This window comes from Bos grunniens, chromosome 29 (assembly GCF_055505025.1).
Source record: "Bos grunniens cultivar Pamir isolate PY7600 chromosome 29, Bosgru_T2T1.0, whole genome shotgun sequence".
Taxonomy (NCBI): domain Eukaryota; kingdom Metazoa; phylum Chordata; class Mammalia; order Artiodactyla; family Bovidae; genus Bos; species Bos grunniens.
The window spans coordinates 40,181,376-40,201,907 of NC_141193.1; the positions used below are offsets into that span (position 1 = coordinate 40,181,376).

Consider the following 20,532-nt stretch of genomic DNA (forward strand, 5'->3'; position numbering starts at 1 on the left):
CAGATTCAAGAACTTTTCTAAATGATGGAACTTCAGATGAAATAAATCTATAACTTGACAGCAATATGAAGAAGTCAAGGGCTTTTTGAAACTAGAAATAAGTTCTCAGATTTATAAATAAGGATGAATATTTTATGCCAGCAAAGCATTATTGGATATTTTTATAACAGACTTGTTAAGATATAATTCACATACTTTAAAATTTGCCCTTTTAAAGTATACAAGTCAGTGATCTTTTTTAGTATGTTCACAGACTGTGCAATCCTTAGCTTGAGGGAATTTTATAACACTTTCATCATGTCTAAAAGAAATCCATATTCATTACCAGTCCCTGACAACCATTAACCTACTTTTATCTATACGGGTTTCCCTATTCTGGTCATTTCATAGAAATAAAATTGTACAATATGTAGCCTTTTGTATCTGGCTTCTTTGATTTAGGATATTGTTCCAGGGTTTACTCATGTAACATGCATTAGAACTTCATCTGTTTTCATGGTTGAATAATATTCCACTGTAAGAATATATCATATTTTATCCATTCATCTGTTGATGGACATTGGGATTATGTTGGAAGCCTTTCTTTGTGTTATTGGTCATTTTACATCTTCTTTCAAGGAATATTTATTCAAATCTGTGGTAGACAGAATAACGGTCTTTCAAAAAGTACAAGTCCTCATCTCTGACCTGTGAATATATTATAGCATGGGCCAAAGAGACTTTATGTGCGTGCATGCTAACTTGCTTCAGTCGTGTTTGACTCTGCGACCCTGTGGACTGTAGTTCGCCAGGCTCCTCTGTCCATGGAATTTTCCAGGCAAGAATACTGGAGTGGGTTGCCATCTCGTCCTCCAGGGAATCTTCCCAATTCAGGGGTGAAACCTGAGTCTCTTCTGTCTCCTGCCCTGGCAGGCAAGTTCTTTACCATCAGCTCCACCTTACAGATACAATTAAAATAAGATTTTTGAGATAGGGAAATTATCCTGTATTATCTAGGCAAGTTAAAAGTAATCACAGGAATCCTTAACAAAAGACACAATAGAGTCATAGTCAGAGAAGAGATATGACAGAAGCAAAGGTTGGACTGATGATCTTTGAAGATGGAGTAAACAGTTATGAGCCAAGAAATTCAGGTGGCCCTAAGAAGGTGGGAAAAGGAAAGGAATTGGAGTGTTTCATAGCTCCTCTGGAGATGCCCCGTCAACAGCTTGAGTTCATTTCATTGAGTCTGATTTTGGATTTCTGACCTCCAGAACTACAAGATAATAAATCTGTGCTATTTTAAGGCACCATGGTTTTGATGGCAGCAGTAGGAAATTACTCCAAATCCTTTGCCAATTTTCTAACTAGGTTACTTGTTGTTCTGTTGTTGAGCTATAAAAGTTCTTTATATATTCTGGATACAAGTCCACTATCCGCTATATTATTGCAAATATTTTTTCCTATTCTGTTCACAGTTCAGTTGCTCAGTCGTGTCCAACTCTTTGCAACCCCATGGACAGCAGCACACCAGGCCTCCCTGTCCATCACCAACTCCTGGAGGTTACCCAAACTCACGTCCATTGAGTTGGTGATGCCATCCAACCATCTCATCCTCTGTGGTCCCCTTCTCCTCCTGCCTTCAATCTTTTCCAGCATCAAGGTCTTTTCAAATGACTCAGTTCTTTGCATCAGGTGGCCAAAGAATTGGAATTTCAGCTTCAGCTTCAGTCCTTCCAATGAATATTCAGGACTGATTTCCTTTAGGATGGACTGATTGGAGCTACTTGCGGTTCAAGGGACTCTCAAGAGTCCAACACCACAGTTCAAAAGCATCAATTCTTCAGTGCTCAGCTTTCTTTATAGTCCCACTCTCATATCCATACATGACTAGATGTACCTTTGTTGGCAAAGTATTGTCTCTGCTTGGTCATAACTTTTCTTCCAAGGAGCAAGTGTCTTTTAATTTCATGGCTGCAATCATCATCATGTGAAATGCCAGGCTGGATGAATCACAAACTGGAACCAAGATTGCCAGAAGAAATATCAACAACCTTAGATATGCAGATGATACCACTCCAATGGCAGAAAGTGAAGAGGAACTAAAGAAATTCTTGAGGAGAGTAAAAGAGGAGAGTGAAAAAGCTGGCTTGAAACTCAACATTCAAAAAACTAAGATCATGGCATCTAGTCCCATCTGACCCAGGAATCAAAAAGGGGTCTCTTGCATTGCAGGTGGATTCTTTACCAACTGAGCTATCAAGGAAGCCCCTAGTCCCATCACTGCATGGCAAATAGAAGGGGAAACAGTGGAAGCATTGACAGATTTATTTTCTCGGACTCCAAAATCACTGCTGATTGTGACTGCAGCCATGGGAAAGATTGAAGGCAAAAGAAAAAGAGGGCAGCAGATGAGATTGTTAAATGGCATTACCAATTCAATGGACATGAAGCTGAACAAACTCCAGGAAATAGGAAGGACAGGAGAGCCTGGCATACTGCAGTCCTTGGGGTCACATAGATACAACTTAGTGACTGAACAACAACAGTTCTAAACTGTTGAGGACTTGTCATTACCAGGTACTACAGAACTACTTGCTACTTGATTTTTTCTTGTCTAAGCATGCTATCAACATATTCAGGGCTGCTAACATTGATAGAGGGCTTCCCTGGTGCTCAGATGGTAAAGAATCCACCTGCAATACGGGGAGACCCGGGTTCGATCCCTGGGTTGGGAAGATCCCCTGGAGGAGGGCATGGCAACCCTCTCCAGGATTCTTGTCTAGAGAATCCCTATGGATGGAGGAGCCTGGTGGGCTACAGTCCATGAGGCTGCAAAGAGTCGGACATGACTGAGTGACTAAGCCCACACACGCAATATTGACAGAGGAAATCAAAGGACAGAGGACTGTGCTCTCTTACTCCTTTTCCTTCTGTGGGCAGAGGTGGAAGGATAAGAATGAGTCTAATCAGATCCAACTGTACTTTTCCCTGGATAATGAAATCACCCTTCTCATGAAGATGATCTCATTAAGGGCAACAGTTGGGCTTATGTGCCGCTTTTGCCTCAAAACAATAACAAAAGAGAAGTCCAGGTGGCTTTGAAAACACCAAGAGTCTCTGTCTTTGAATGGAAAATTTAGCATTAGGCATTATCACAATTATTTGGTGTGAGAATTACCCCTTTGATGGAAGTTGACATGTTGGACTTGGTAACTCAAGGGTTTTGTTTGTCATCATCCAAACTAATGCAAGTTCAATGTGAAGAGGTTCTCTGTGGATTTTGCAATCTCTTATGTTGTTTCACTTACTGGTCATCTATTATTTCCTTACCAGTCTGAAAGTGAGTCTTGGGAGTAAGTTTCAGACTGTGATGCTTGAAAATCACTGCCTTTGCTCTGCTTAGAGCTTCTTACTGGCACGGAAAAAAATTTAAATTTAGGTTTGTGCTCTCCATTTCCAAGTTATGTGATGCTTTCATCTTTGATTATCACTAATGTTTCTTCTTTTTCTGTTTCCTTTATCTCTCCCTTTTCTTCCCCTTTGCCTCTCTTTTCCTCTTCATGTAATTATTTAAAAATTACTAGTGAGTTAATACAGAGAAGGCAATGGCACCCCACTCCAGTACTTTTGCCTAGAAAATCCCATGGACGGAGGAGCCTGGTAGACTGCAGTCTATGGGGTCACGAAGAGTCGGACATTTACTGAGTGACTTCACTTTCACTTTCATGCATTGGAGAGGGAAATGGCAACCCACTCCAGTGTTCTTGCCTGGAGAATCCCAGGGATGGCAGAGCCTGGTGGGCTGCTGTCTATGGGGTCACACAGAGTCGGACATGACTGAAGCGACTTAGCAGCAGCAGCAGCAGCAGTGAGTTAATGAGTATAAATTAACGAAAAAACAAAACAATGAATTGCCAAATGTCAACCAAAGGACAATGCAGTTAAGAACCAGGGGTTGTGTTCTCTTCGCTTTTATGAGGACAAAGCCAACCCTACCTGTAAACAGACACAGAAGGAACAAATGAAGCAATGAACTTTAAGGGAAAAATTTTTTTTTCTCCATCATGTCTGGGAGTAGAAATGATTATGCTGGGGGCTAAGACATTACTTTGCCAACAAAGGTCCATCTAGTCAAGGTTATGGTTTTTCCAGTGGTCATGTATGGATGTGAGAGTTGGACTGTGAAGAAGGCTGAGCACTGAAGAATTGACGCTTTTGAACTGTGGTGTTGGAGAAGACTCTTGAGAGTCCCTTGGACTGCAAGGAGATCCAACCAGTCCATTCTGAAGGAGATCAGCCCTGGGATTTCTTTGGAAGGAATGATGCTGAAGCTGAAACTCCAGTACTTTGGCCACCTCATGCAAAGAGTTGACTCATTGGAAAAGACTCTGATGCTGGGAGGGATTGGGGGCAGGAGGAGAAGGGGACGACAGAGGATGAGATGGCTGGATGGCATCACTGATTCGATGGACGTGAGTCTGAGTGAACTTCAGGAGTTGGTGATGGACAGGGAGGCCTGGCGTGCTGCTATTCATGGGGTCACAAAGAGTCAGACGTGACTGAGTGACTGAACTGAACTGAACTGAAGAGGTTAAACTGTGTCACTTGTCAGGAAATTGACAAGCAGCTGTCTCTTCTGCCTGCTACTGCATGCTGCTTGTGCTGTGAGTGGCTTTCATAAATGCATTGCTGTGTAGAATGTCATTGCTGCATCATCAAGTAGAGACTGTCATGTGATAGCTCTTCCCCAGGATGTCAGATCAATATTGGCCCTCTGCAATCCTGGGACTTGAAGCCACACAGAGGGCATTTTTATGATTCAGATACCAAAGTTGAAACAAAAATTATCCTTCAAAACGTGGAAATGTACCTATTTTGTTCTGGAAGAAAACCTAATGCTCTTACACTAAAGATAAGGAATGTTATTAAATTTAAATAACTACTTCTAGAAGAAAAAATATAAATGAATGTTACATTTTTTTAAAGTTCAATTTTTCTGTTAATCAAATAAATTCAAAGCAAAGCAAGGAAAGGTACCAGTGTTTGCCTTGGCCAATAGCCCCAAATCATATATGTTCAAGCACATGAAATGCTAATGACATATTGTAAAACAGGCCCTCTCTAAGACTGTTGGTGGAACTAGAATCTTTCTGGAAGGAAATTTAGCAATACATGTCAAAATTCTTTGAAATGTGCATACCTTTTGATGCAGAAATTCTACTGCTAGAAATATATTCTAAAGAATTTATGAAAAACAGAGTCAGTAATGTCTTCCAAAAGATTGCCAGTTACTTGAAATGCTAAGAAACTGAAAATAACCTAAAACTCCTAACAATGTATATAGTAAACATATTATTAAACAGAAATTAAAATATATGTAAAGGTTTTTTTCTTTAAATGATTTAGGGAAAAGTTTATGAAATAAATTTATGCAAAGTTAAACAAATGCTAAATATCATATATAGTGTGATCTAAAGACAAATAGAATAGCAAAAATACCAGAAATAAGTTTACAAAAATATTAATACTTTTGTATCAACAAAGATGTTGATATTATTTAGTGTAAAAATGAAAGTGTTTTGTTTTGTGTAGCTTTTGTCTACTCTCTGCATTTTATACATATTCCACAAGGACAATTATCATATCCATAAAAACGTGTACACAATACATTATATTTAAAAAGACACTGCACAGGAAAAAGATCACTATCCAAAGAAATTCCTTTAAACCATTACATGATGTCTTGCTGGCCTTTTAACTTAGCCCTCATCTCACATTCTCCTTAGAGCTTCTGACTCTCTCCCTCTCTCCCACCTGAGGTTCAAATCTCCAGCCATCAGCTGTAACAAGGAATTGCAGCTCACCTCTGTCTCTGCTGTCCCTCTCCTTGAGGGACCGTTTCTTCCCTATTTCTGACCTCGATCCACTCCCTTGTTTCTGAATGCTTTTCACATTTTGCCTCCAGGTGTGTGAAGGGCCTGAGTCTGGCCAGGAAGCTTGATCAGTATTTCTGAAGATCAGAGTGTGGTAGTGCTGGCAGAGACAAGCCCGTCTACAGCACAAAATCAGGATGCAGAATGCCATAGAGTCATACTAACTTTTTATTACTTCATGAGAGGTTATCACAACATCTTCAGTTTAAAGCACCTTGCATTTATTATCTCAGAGTTTTAGTGGATTAGAAATCTGGACACAGTTTATGGACTCTTCTATTCTGGGTCCCACAAGGCTACAATCAAGGTGTCAGCCAAACTGCACTCTTTCAGAAGTTGGGGTTCTCTTCCAAGCTCAAGGGGTTATTAGCAGAACTCAGCTGTTTGACTGACATGGAAGTTTGCCTCATCCAGATCAACAGGAGAATCTCTGTACTTTCCTTTTCTTTCTTCTTTTTTTTAAATGAAGTATAGTTGATTTACAGTGTTGTAAATCTGTACTTTTAGGGTACTCCTTGGATTAGATCAGGCTTACAAGGGATGAAGTGAAGAAGTGAAGTCACTCAGTCATGTCCGCCTCTTTGCCAGCCCATGAACTGTAGCCTGTTAGGCTCCTCTGTCCATGGGATTTTCCAGGCAAGAATACTGGATTGGGTTGCCATTTCCTTCTCCTTACAAGGGATACTCTCCCTTTTAATTAGTTCAAGGTCAACTGATTAGGCACCTTAATTACACCTATGAAATCTCTTCTGTCATAAAAAGAAACATTTTCATAGGAGTGACATAATACCATGTTCACATATCCTCCCGTACTCAGGGGACGGGGCCACTGAAGGTCATTTTAGAACTCTGTTCTCTGTAAGTGACCCTTCCTGGCTTTCACAGCCTTGTGACTTAAGTTCAGTTTTCTGTTAAATGACTGGTTCTGTGGATTGGGTGGTGTTGGGAGCCTTTGAATTTTACACAACTTCTTCACACTCTCTATTTTATTTAATCTTTACTGCAGCTTCCTGATACATATGCTCCTACCTCCAACTTACCAATGAGGGACCTGGAGCACAGAGAGCTTAAAAAGAGGTCCAAGGTCACTTAGCTGGAAAGTAGAATTTGAAACCCAGATCCGCTACACCAAATAGCATGTTCTTTATCCTACATCTCTCCTCTGAGGCAACCACTGAGACTTGAGTTCAGTTTGGAATCTGATCTAACCAAGGAGAAAGTCACCTCTCACCTCATCTGCACCTTAAACCTGCACACTCATTTTACACTGGGTGTGACTGAGGACGCACAGGAAGGCTTTTCATAATGAACTCAGAATTCCCAGAATAATGAGGATGTTAGTGCGTCATTCCTCCTTATAAAGTTACCACAGGTTTAGCAACTTGAAACATGACCTATTTATTAGCTCACCGCTTGTGTAAGTCAGAAGTCTGGCCTAGTGGGGCTGGAATCTCTGCTCAGGTTCCTCCAAGGAACCTGAAATCCTGGTGTTAACCGAGCTACATTCTCATCTGGAGTTCAGGGTCTTCTTCCAACTCATGTGGTTGTGGTAAGACTCGGTTGCTGGCAGTTGTGGGATGGAGGTCCCTGCTTCCTTGCTGGCCATCAGCTGGGGCCTTTCTCTGCTCCTAGGGGCCATCCTCTTCCTTTTCCATGCGGCCTCCTCCATCTTCAAACCAGGAACAATGTTGAGTACTTCACTGATTCTGAATCTCTTTGACTTCCCATTCTGCTACCAGCCAGAGAAAGCTCTCCGCTGTTAAGGCTCAAGTGATTAGATCAGGCTAACCTGTATACTCTCCCTATCCTATGTCAACTACGCCATACAATGTAACCCAATCACAGGAGTGACAACCCATCATAGTCACAGGTTGTATGGATTAGTGTGTGGAATCCTGAGGAGTGTCATCTTGAGAATACTGCATAACACTGTGTGTCTTTGAAATAACATTTCTCCCACCCTGCGGGATAACTTAGAACATAAATACATGGACTTCCCTGGTGGCTCAGACGGTAAAGCATCTGTCTACAATGTGAGAGACCTGGGTTTGATCCCTGGGTTGGGAAGATTCCCTGGAGAAGGAAATGGCAACCCACTCCAGTACTCTTGCCTTGAAAATCCCATGGACGGAGGAGCTTGGTGCAGGCTACTATCCATGGGGTCGCAAAGAGTCGGGCACAACTGAGTGACTTCACTTTCACATGGACATTAGACCCAGGCTGCCTAGGTTCAAATTATGGCTCCAACATGTACTCTCAGTGCAACCTTCTTAAGGTACTTAACTGCTTATCTCAGTTCCTTGATTTTCTTACCTAAAAAGTGGGAGTAATAATATTACTCTCATCAAGTTATGCCCTTTAAATGAGCTAATGTGCCAGAAAGTTGTTGGCACATTGAGGTATTGTGTTGGCCTTGCTATTATGAATATTGACCTAATTATTATCCACTAGTATAGAGTCCAGATTACTACTCTCCTAGGAGCAGACCCATCACCTCACTTTTATAGGCTTCAGCTACTCTTTCAGTTTTAGTATTATTTAATTGTCAAAGTAAAATTTATAATGACAAGTATACATTAGAAAACTTTTATGAGTCTCTAACTCACAGGATAGACCAAACAATTTGTCAGGTTGAAAACAAAAAAAACAGAAGTATGTTTAGTTTGTGAGCTTAGTTTTTAAGTAAGGGAAACAGCAGATTCGATTGATTGTATCAGAAACTTGAGAAGAGAAACATAGGAACTCTTTAAGTACCATAGCTAAATGGGTTTTAATTCAATGTTATCATCAAGAGAAAAGGGGATGTGAAAAGATAGCAACAGGAAGTTTAGAGAAGGCCGTAGAGAATGAAAAGGAACTAAAAGAAAGGTGGAAAGGATGAGAGGAGAGGGAACGGAACACCACAGGGAAAAGAAGAAGGAATGGAAAAATGACAGAGGAAACACTACTGAGAGGAGAGGGCTGGTAAGGAAAAGGGGCAAACGCTGCTGAAATTGACTTGGTACAGCTAGGGACTTAGATTATCTTACTGAACCCTCAGAATAGGTATTATTATCATCACTTTATAGATGAGAAAACAGTACCTAAGAGAGTTAAATTTTTCCAAAACCAAATATGTTTATATACAGGTATTAGAGCCAACATCTTTCCAGAGTTCATTTCTGTGTGTTGTTACCTTGTTCAAAAAGACTAATGGTGAGACAGAAAGTACTCTTCACACATTGCTGGTCCAGCTTCAAAGAGTGTTCCTGCCACACTGAGAAAAGATTCTTAGATGGGCTTGAGTGTTACTGACACTAAACACTACCTTAGAATGTTATTTTCTTGAGTCAAGACAGTTGGAGTCTAGTTGAAACTGACCCCTGAATGATTGATGCTTCAGGATAAGTCACTTGTTTGAGCCTTAGTTTCCCCATCTGTAAAATGTAGGCTTTGAACCAGATAAAAAGGTGAATTCTGAAATCTATCCTTCCTGTCATAATGCCAGACTTGCAACTGTTACTCTTGAGCTCTCAGATGCCTCCAAACCATCCAAGTTCATGGCAGAAAGAAGTAAGGTGGGAAAGAGTCTCAGTGGTAATAGCAAGGCTCTATCATGAAGAGCTGGAGGCCCACTCCAGAGCTGTCCTCACACAGGTACAAGGCTGTGATGTGGGTTGGAGAAATGCTCCTGTTAGGATCACTGTTCAGAGTTTTTCAGGTCATTCACTGCACAACCTCACCGGGTAATATTCACAGTCACAGCCCTCTGCTCAGTGTTATGTGCCGGACTGTATGGGAGAGGGGTTTGGGAGAGAGTGGATTCATGTGTATGTATGGCTAAGTCTCTTCACTGTTGACCTGAAACTATCACAACATTGTTAATCGGCTGTACCCCAATACAAAATGGTTTTTTTTGGTGTTAAAAAATAAAAATAAATAAATGAAACAAAAAAATGGAGCTTCTCCAGGGTCCAATATTTGCAAATACTATCCCCACTCCCTGATTCCAGGAAGCCAGGACTAAGACCCGTGGGTAGAGTTCATAATAAAAACAACTGTGGCTCATTAGAAAAATAGCAAACTTTGCAGTGTTCAGAATTTCCCATTAGCATGTGTAAAACTTTATATTTGGGAATTTTTAGGCCAAGGTCCCATGAAGTAGGGGATTCTACTAATGAATAAGAGTTTAGAGAGTATATAAGTGACATACAGATTTTGGAATGTATTCAAAGAAAGATGAGTGATCTTAAAAAATTTGATTAATTTCCTAAGTCCATACTATGATGGCCATAATAACTATAACTACATCATATGGCTGTTTTAAACATATAGAAGATTGTGTGTGGGTGTATCTACATCTCTGTTTACATCATCTATCCATCTATCCTTCAGTCTGTGTATTCATCCATCCATCCATCCGTCCACCCACACACCAACCTATCCATCCATCCTACCTTCGTGAGCATGATGCTCCACACATGATAAGAAATCAGTAAATGTTAGTGGCCACTATGATTATGTTCTTTACAACTACTGGATAATGCTTTCAACACAGCAGAACTGCCTTTTATCTCTGTAGGCGGACGCAGAGTGGTGGCACTCTCAGAGATGCCATTTTTCATTCTTATTTGTAGAATAATCACATAAAGTCCACTTTATCTGATGCCCAGGGCGGAAATTTGGCGGAGGTGAAAGCTTCCCTACTTCTAGGTAAAGAATGGTATGAAACAATGATGATGGTCCACTTTTCTGAAGTTTCCTCTAACAACTTTATTTCTGAACTTTTAAAATGGAGCTTCTCCTAATATCATATGACACCCCTTATATGTGGGATCTAAAATGAAATGATACAAATTAACTTTATTACAAAACAGAGAAAGACTCACAGATTTAGAAAATGAACTTACGGCTGCTGGGGGGAAGACACGGTCAGGGACTTTGGGAAGGTCATATACACACTGCTGTACTTCAAATGGTAACCAGCAAAGACCCATTGTATAGCACATGGAAGTCTGCTGAATGTTATGTGCCAGACTGGATGGGAGAGGGGTTTGGGGGAGAATGGACACATGTACACGTATGGCTAAGTCTCTTTGTTGTTCATCTGAAACTATCAAAACATTGTTAATTGGCTGTACCCCAATACGAAATGTTTCTTGGCGCTAAAAAAATAAATAAAATTAAAAAAATAAATGAAACAAAAAATGGAGCTTCTCCAGGGTCCAATATTAGCAAATACTATCCCCACCATGACTCTTAGAATTACACATCTATTTCTAATTTCTCACTCTGCAGCATGGATGTTGTCCCCTCACCCAGAAATCAGTTATGTCAATTCAGCCTGAAAGTTCTATCGTCAAAAAGCATGTGAATCCTGTGGGAGTGCCACTCATTTCCTTTCTTGCTGATAGGAGATGCAGGTGTACCTGAAAAAAGGTGTGATGTTCCTTGACAAACTGCAAAGGTGCAGCTATCAAAAATAATCACTGCATCAGAACAGCTGGAGACCAAAAAAGTGTCCTTGGCTGCTTTATAATAAACAGCAAACTGGCCTCTTTATGCTTCATAAAAAAGCACCCTGAGGAAGAGCAATGAAGCTTACATACCTGCCACTTAGGTCACAGCTTTCAGGGTGGTTCTATGTAACCCAAGGGCTTCCCAGGGGGTGCTTGTGGTAAAGAACTTGCCTGTCAATGCAGCAGACATAAGAAACTGGGGTTCGATCCCTGGGTTGGGAAGATCCCCTGGAGGAGGGCATGGCAACCCACTCCAGTATACTTGCCTGGAGAATCCCATGGACAGAGGAGCCTGGCAGGCTATGGTTCATAGGGTTGCAAAGAGTTGGACATGACTGAAGCAACTTAACACATACACACATATGCAAGCTAAAACTATTCCTAACTGTCGGTCTTGGTCTGCATTACCCTCTCTCCCTACTTATTGATTTACCCTTCTCTCCCTTCTCATTTTACTTATTCATTCATGCATTCAGAAAGTATTTATGAACTCACATCTGTATACAACTGCTTGATCTAAGGAGATTTACAATCTAGTAGCTTCCCCAATGGTTAAACAGTAAAGAATTGAATCCGCCTGCAAAACAGGAGATGCGGGTACAATCCCCGGGTTGGGAAGATCCCCTGTAGTAGGAAATGGCAACCTGCTCCAGCATTCTTGCCCAAAAAACGCCATGGACAGAGGAGCCTAGTGGTCCTCGTCCATGTGGTGGCAAAGGGTTGGATATGACTCAGCACACATGCTAAAATAAGGCTGGGGCATGTTTTCCTCAGGGGAAGTCTCTCCTACTTGTTCAGTCTACAATTCTTTTAGCTGGTGTTCTGACTTCTGATACAATTTTGTATTATTGACTAAGAGCCCCATGTGGGTGACTCTCATTTTGACAAATAACCTTTAGATTTTTTTTTTTTTAATTTTTGGACCACGTGGCATGTAGGATCTTAGTTTCCCAACCAGGAATTGAACCTGAGCCCCCTGCGTTGGAAGCACAGAGTCTTCACCACAGGACTTCCAGGGAAGTTCCAACCTTTAGTTATTTAAAGAGCGGGACCCTGACTCAAGCCATTACTATTGTATGCTGAGCAGGATCTGGCTCTATTTCCAACCTCAGCTGGTGTTCTTCATCTAAGACAAACTGGTTTCCTTTTTTGCTGGGACCCCATGCTCCTTCTCCCTCCGTGTTCTCATTTAGGTTTGTGAGGTTAGTAAAACCTTATTTTTTTGACTCAGCCTGGAATCTTCTCATGGAATACCTTTTTAGGCTCTTTTCCATCCCAACTCCTACAGAAAACCCCAAATCCATCAATACATACAAGCTGCGTAATGTGGCATTTCTTTGTTAATACTACTTACAGTATATCATTTTCTACACATTTTATTATTTGCTCATCAACTCATACTATTCTTCTTTCCTACCAGACTGAAGACCCCATGGAACAAAAGATAACATCCATATTCCTTCCTCCCACTGCCTGGCCCAATGCTGAACGTGGTAGCCATCAACAAACACAAATTAAATACTAGTTGAAATTCAACAAGAGATCTGGAAAGTCATTACAGAAAGCTTGCTTTGACAGTCTTTTCTTTCAAGTACAGAACTTTTGGAGAATTGTTATTCTCCAAAGGCACAGGTATGTCTTACTGATGTGGCAGATTTACTTTCCAAATAATTCTAACATTTCAGATCATTACCTGAGTCTGCCATCCTCTGCTGCAGCACCTCCTGGTATAATCTTCGTAATAAATATGCCAGGGTCATCTCCGATGTGGGGATTATCTGTCCCTCCAGCAATACTGAATCCCAGGCCAGAATTTCCCTGTAGAAACAATAAGTAGACATTAAATGATGTGGCTGTCATCTAAACCCAGTTCTCCTTGTACTCTGTGTTATCATCTTACGACTCAAATGGAAATCAGGTGATAACAGCCTTGTACGCAAAGCCATAAACTGCACCATCAGCAGACAAAGGAAGGTCAGGGAAAACACTCAGGCTTGTCCCTGCATTGCAAGAATTCAAGTGCTTTATGCTTCTGCTTATTCAAAGGGCCTTACATTTTTTGCTAGAAAGGCAGCCTTTATTAGAAACTAAAATGGTCATGATGAAATAAAAGTTGACACTGTGCAATATGAGAAAATGCAAAAGATAATTATGGTCCATTATAAAAATTGTACACACATACAAAAAAGAACGGACGGAAACAGGTTATGTGAAAAACATTTGATTTGACGGAGTAGTGAAATTTGGGTGTTTCCATTCTGCTATTTCTGGTACTGTTGCTCTAATATTGTTTATCCATCAAATAAGTGTATTTTCCTATTTGTTAATAGGAACTTTGACTTCAGGAGGCAACGGCCCCTTCTAGAGTCATAGCAAATGTGAGACACTTTGCAGTAAAGTAGCTCTTAATTTGCTATAGATACAGACAAGGAATACATTATTGTTGCAGCATGTAAATTTGAACACCTTATATTCTAATATAGCTTTCATACTTACTCCTGTAGACTCTAGTAATTGATAACCAATGTACATATAGCCCTCTAAAATTTGCATGCAATACATAATTAAAAGTCTCCCTCAAATTCACAAACCATTGCACTTACTTCTTATTTTCATATTCTCTTTTTTTTTTCATATTCTCTTTTTTAATCTCCATCACCATGGCTACATTTTTGTTTCCATATTATGTTCCATTTTTTTCCTATTCACTTTATATTTTCAGTCATTTTTATACAATTAGAAAATCTTTATAATTATCCATTTAAGTGACTAAATAATATTTGACTAAGGTCATTTAACCAGTCCCTTGTCACTGAATATTTAATTTCTCTATATACTCTTACAACAAATACAGCTTACTAAATTTACAATCATTTGATTAAGTCCTGCTTGTGGGTAAAAAGAGATGAGGAATAAGAAATTAGTTGTTAATCCAGAAAAATTAATTAGGGCACTCAATTAGAGAAGTTGGGTGTTAAGATCAGATCAAGTATAATTGACAGTTATACTACCACTGCAAATGACAAGGTAAATCTTACCAATTTTTATTGACTGAACTAATAAAACTCTGAATTTTCAGAGGGTTGTTCTCACAATTATACACTAAAAGGCTGAAGTTAATAATTCAACCATGGCCACTAAGATCTCATGTCTTTGTACTACTGACTTCTAATTCTGTTTCTTTGAAAAACTCCAATGTTCCTTGGGTATTATCTGACTACTTAAGAGCAGTCAATAATGAATGTATTTGTTATTGTTGTTCAGACTCTAAGTCATGACTATTTGTGACCCCATGGATTGCAACATGCCAGGCTTCCCTATTCTTCACTATCTCCTAGAGTTTGCTCAACGTCATGTCCATTGAACCAGTGATGCTCTCTAGTCATCTCATTCTCCATTGCCCTGATCTCCTCCTGCCCTCAATCTTTTCAGTATCAGAAGTGAAAGTATTAACTGCTCAGTTGTGTCCAACTCTTTGCGACCCCATGAACACCAGGATCCTCTGTCCATAGAATTCTCCAGGCAAGAATACTAGAGTAGGTTGCCATTCCCTTCTCCAGGGGATCTTCCTGACCCAGGGATTGAAACCAGGTCTCCTATATTGCAGGCAGATACTTCAACATCTGAGCCACCAGGGTTTTTACCAGTGAGTTGGTTCTTCACATTAGGTGTCCAAAGTATTGGAACTTCAGCTTCAGCATCAGTCCTTCCAATGAATATCTAGGCTTGATTTCCTTTAGGATTGACTGGTTTGATCTCCTTGCTGTCCAAAGAAATCTCAAGAGCCTTCTCCAGTACCACAATTTGAAAGAAACAATTCTTCAGGGCTCAGTCTTCTTTATGGTCCAACTCTCATATCTATACATGACTACTGGAAAAAAACATAGCTTTGGCCATATGGACCTTTGTTGGCAAAGTGATATCTCTGCTTTTTAATATGCTATCTAGGTTTGTCATAGCTTTCCTTGTAAGGAGCAAGCATTTTTCGATTTCATGGCTGTGGTCATCACCAGCAGTGGTTTTGGAGCCCAGGAAAATAAAATCTGTCACTGTTTCCACTCGTCCCCCATCTATTTTCCATGAAGAGATGGGACCAGATGCCATAAACTTAGTTTTTTGAATGTTGAGTTTTAAGCCAGCTTTTTCAGTCTCCTCTTTCACCCTCATCAAGAAGCTCTTTAGTCCCTCTTCACTTTCTGCCATTAGAGTAACTGTCACTGGTATATCTGAGGTTGTTGATATTTCTCCTGGCAATCTTGATTCTAGCTTATGAGTCATACAGCCTAACTTTTGAATGACGTACTCTAGGAGAAATATCAATAACCTAGGATACACAGATGACACCACCCGTATGGCAGAAAGCGAAGAAGAACTAAAGAGCCTCTTGATGAAAGTGAAAGAGGAGAGTGAAAAAGTTGGCTTAAAACTCAACATTGAGAAAACTAAGATCATGGCATCTGGTCTCATCACTTCATGGCAAATAGATGGGGAAACAATGTAAACAGTGACAGACTTTATTTTCTTGGGCTCCAAAATCACTGCAGATGGTGACTGCAGCCATGAAATTAAAAGACGCTTATTCCTTGGGAGAAAAGCTATGACCAACCTAAATGGCATATTAAAAAGCAGAGACATTACTTTGCCAACAAAGGCCTATCTAGTCAAAGCTATGGTTTTTCCAGTAGTCATGTATGGATGTGAGAGTTGGACTATAAAGAAAGCTGAGCACCGAAGAATTGATGCTTTTGAATTGTGGTGCTGGAGAGGACTCTTGAGAGTCCCTTGGACTACAAGGAGATCCTAAAGGAATCTAACCAGTCCATCCTAAAGGAAATCAGTCCTGAATATTCTTTGGAAGGACTGATGCTGAAGCTGAAACTTCAGTACTTTGGCCACCTAATGTGAAGAGCTAACTCATTTGAAAAGACCCTGATGCTGGGAAAGATTAAAGGCAGGAGGAGAAGGAGACAACAGAGGATGAGATGGTTGGATGGCATCACCAACTTCATTGACATAAGTTTGTTTGAGCAAGCTTCAGGAGTTGGTGATGGACAGGGAAACCTTTCAGGCTGCAGTCCATGGAGTTGCAGAGTCAGACACAACTGAGCAACTAAACTGAACTCTGCATATGAGTTAAATAAGCATGGTGACAATATGCAGGCTTGTCTTACTCCTTTCCTAATTCTGAACCAGTTCATTGTTCCATGTCTGGTTCCAACTTTTGCTTCTTGACCTGCATACAGGTTTATCAGGAGACAGGTAAGGTGGTCTGGTATTCCCATCTCTTTAAGAATTCTCCACAGTTTGCTGTGATCTACACAGTCAAAGACTTTCAAGTAGTTAATGAAGCAGATGCTTTTCTCGAATTCCCTTGTTTTTTTCTATGATCCCATGGATGTTGACAATTTGATCTCTGGTTCCTCTGCTTCAACGTATGTATTAAATATTTATTAAATATCAGCTTTGTGTTTGGCACTGGGCTAAGCCTTGGAGCTATAGCCATGAATCTATCAGTTTATGAGGCATATGAAGGACAAGTGCAGCGTGCTGGAGTGGCTAACGGATCCAAACACAAGGACTTTTCCTGAAGGTGAAGAGTGGTTAGTTTTTTTTAATGAGGGAAGGGTGGAAGTTGGAGAGGAGGACAGAGTGTCCCAAGCAGAGGGAAGAACATACGTAAAATCCCTGAAGTGACAAAGTGTATGCCAGGTCCAAGAAACAGACAAGAAGGCGACAACGATGACAGCAAGAAGGATAATTGGATGAGTCTCGATCATGAATTTCTTCAAAGCAGTGTATGTGAGTCCATTTTTGGTTTTAAGTACCTACTGACACCAGATGACTGCATTGTATTGTATGAATATCTCCTATGAGATTCTCTTGAAGCTAAGGCTGTAGGGATTAAGATCAAGTGATTTCTGCTTTCATGGAATTCAAGGCAGAGCAGAAAAGAACCATAGTTTGGCAATTGGTGATCAGTACCTCAACTACTTCCCTGGTGGCTCACATGGTAAAGCGTCTGCCTACAACGCAGGAGACCTGGGTTCAATCCATGGGTTTGGAAGATCTCCTGAAGAAGGAAATGGCAACCCACTCCAGTATTCTTGCCTGGAAAATCCCATGGATGGAGGAGCCTATAAGGCTACAGTCCATGGGGTTGCAAAGAGTCGGACACGACTGAGCGACCTCACTTTCACTTTCATCTCAACTACACTCTCACGTCGATAGCCACCAATGAGGCAGTTTCTATAAGATCTTGGGTTCAGAAGGAAAGGATGGGAAGATAAGTTTCTTCAATGTAATTTGGGTCTAGGTCCAAAAACATCAACTAGAATATATTGGTCTTATTCGAGTTGGCACCTCAACAATACCAATTTCTTCATTAATGGGGTAGGGAAAGAGTCAAGCACAGACTGCAAGATGCTCTAACGCTTTCTCCTGAAAATATAAAAATCTTGGGAGAGGGCACTCAAGACTTTGTCATTTGAGAAAAATATTCACTCTACTAGGTCTATATTTTAGCCCCCAGGAACACTGAATTGCTCACTCTTTCTTGCACAGTCCACTTGATAACTCATCTCTTGGCCTTTGCTCATACTGCTTTCTCTACGAGAAATCTCCCACTCTGCCTGATGGTTCAGATGTCATTTGAGTTTCTATAGATTTCTCTGCTTAGCTATGCTATGCACTGTGTTATTTTGAAGTTGTATATTTATCAGTCTATCATTCCTTCAAACTGACCTTATAGAAGGCAGAAACTGTATAATATTCACCTTTGTCTCTTGGTGCCTTGACTGGCACGTTGTTCCTTACATATTTGATGAATGAATGAACAGACAAACACATTTGCTGAGAATATTCTTCCAAAGGGAAGAGTCAGAAAGACATAATACAAGTACACGGTTAATATAGAAGTCACTTTGCTCTGTGCGGCTCCAAAATAAAAATGGAAAGGCCAGAAATTCAAATTGTGGCTTAGCTGAAGGATGAATGAGGAGACGAGAGCTGTTCAAATTGGGAATAGCCTGCTTTGCAAGGGAGGGAGGATCCTTTACTCAATGGGTAGCTAGCTAGACACTGGACATAAGGGACCAAACATCATCTGAGAGGTTAGGCTGTACGACTTCAAAGGATTCTTCTGGATCTCTGGCTAGACTTACAGGAAAACTACTCTTGCCAATAGGGAGAAAAAAAAAAAAAGAATGCCATAGGAACCTTTAGAGGGGGATGTAGGTCACTGCTACATTTTTTTATTGTATGGATTCACAGATCTTTGAAGTGATAGCTTTGATGACAACCTAGCAACACGGAAATATTGTTTTTAGACTATAATACAGAGAATATGCTTCCCTGGTGGGAAAGATTCTTTACCCAGATGGTAAAGAATCTGCCAGCAAGGCAGGAGACCTGGGTTCGATCCCTGGGTCCGGAAGATCCCTGGAGAAAGGAATGGCTACCCCTCCAGTTTTCTTGCCTGGAGAATCCCATGGACAAAAGAGCCTGGTGGGCTACAGTCCATGGGGTCGCAAAGAGTCAGATATGACTGAACAACTAACACACACATATGGAGAATATGGTGGTTTGGACATTTACTGATAAACTCTGTCCTTGAATCCACTCTGAGTAAAGGAATAAATCAAAGAACCCACAATGAAAAGAGGCAAGTAGAGACAGAATATAACAAGATCTGTGTTTCTGATCCCAAGGATTCTCCAAAGCTTTTGTGTTTCAGTTAAAACCAGCCTGACGGCTAGGCCTGGCCAGTCACAGTAGTTCTTTAGCAGAGGTTCATCTGAATTCAGCTAAGGAAATTATTAAAGTGCTTCCCCGTCTCCTCTTGTTATTCTCACCCAGCCTTCCCTTTCAGGCCTTTGCTCCCAGACAGCAGCGTTCAGTGGAGAGAGGGAGAGATAAAAAGCAGCAGTGAAATCACTGCCTGCTGTTCTCCATGGCGGAATCTCTCCCATCCCCCCGACAATCATCCCAGAGCCAGCCAGCTGCAAAGGCAGAGCCCAGAACCTCTGTTCTCTGCGCAGCCATCTCTCCAGGAGAATAGGCAGATGCTTGGCTGACGGCCTTAGATCCCGAAAACGGTGCCTGATTAACTGACTGTTGATACTTGACACAGTCAACAGAAACTATAAGGTGCCACGTGGGTGAGGGAGGCCTCTGTGCAACGTTCCGGCTGGGCTGCTGCTTCCTCGCAATTGGGCAGAGTCCATGTGTGAGCATGTGGCTGCCTTGGACCATTATTTGTTCTGGTTCCCATTCACAAGGCCACTGCCTAGCCAGTGGACTAGCAAGTGGTACTTCCTCCTTCATGTACTATACTCTCTGGGAAAAGGCAAAAAAGCAAAAGGAAAAGAACATTTGCCGTTTAACTGATGGCTGTAAATATAAATACCAGTATCCTCAGAAACGTGAGCCCAAGCCCGCTGCCACTGGCCATGCCCACTGTCTAGCCAAGTGGTACTTTCTCTTTCATGTACTATACTCTATCAACTCTCAGAGGAAAAAAAAAACAAAATAGCAAAATGAAAAGAACATTTAGTGAAAATGAAATGAAAAATAAAACATTTAAATGATGGTTGCAAATATAAATACAGTATCCTCAGAGAATTATCTTTTCATTAAAAGATTGTTGTGTAACAGGAAATTACCCCCAAAATGGGGTTACAAAAAACAAGAGGAAAATACAGTGATACCATAATCATATGAATTTACAGAAGGTTCTATTGACAAATAATTTCTCTTACTGTCAGAAGTTCCTACTTTTCAAATATTATTTAATCTAGTAATTCAGTTCTAGGAATTTATCCTAAAGAAATAACCAGAGATGTGTGCAATGACGTGTGTTCAAAGATTTGTGGCGGTATCATGCTTCTAATTCTAAAAACAAAACAAAATCCAACTTGTAATTGGAAACATTCAAACAATGGAGAAATAGTTAAAAAGTACTGTTATATGTCTATCTGAATGTGTGAATATTTTAGAGCCATTAAAACTGCAGCAATATTTAATGATAATGGAAAATGTTCATTATACAAATGTGAGAGGAAAAAAATGTGTATGAAATTTTAATTAAAGTATGATCACCACTAAAATATTAAAAAAAGACT

General features: G+C 40.5%; 1 protein-coding gene across 33 annotated transcripts in view; it reads right to left on the reverse strand.

The window, feature by feature from the left end:
* The window catches only part of DLG2 (discs large MAGUK scaffold protein 2), a 2,335,250-nt gene that overhangs the window by 704,482 nt on the left and 1,610,236 nt on the right, over window positions 1-20,532 (reverse strand). For all 33 annotated transcript variants that reach the window (XM_086384619.1, XM_086384611.1, XM_086384617.1 and 30 more), the window contains one exon: window positions 13,107-13,231. In XM_086384619.1, the coding sequence (XP_086240745.1) occupies window positions 13,107-13,231 (125 nt within the window). The remainder of the gene's footprint in view (window positions 1-13,106; window positions 13,232-20,532) is intronic.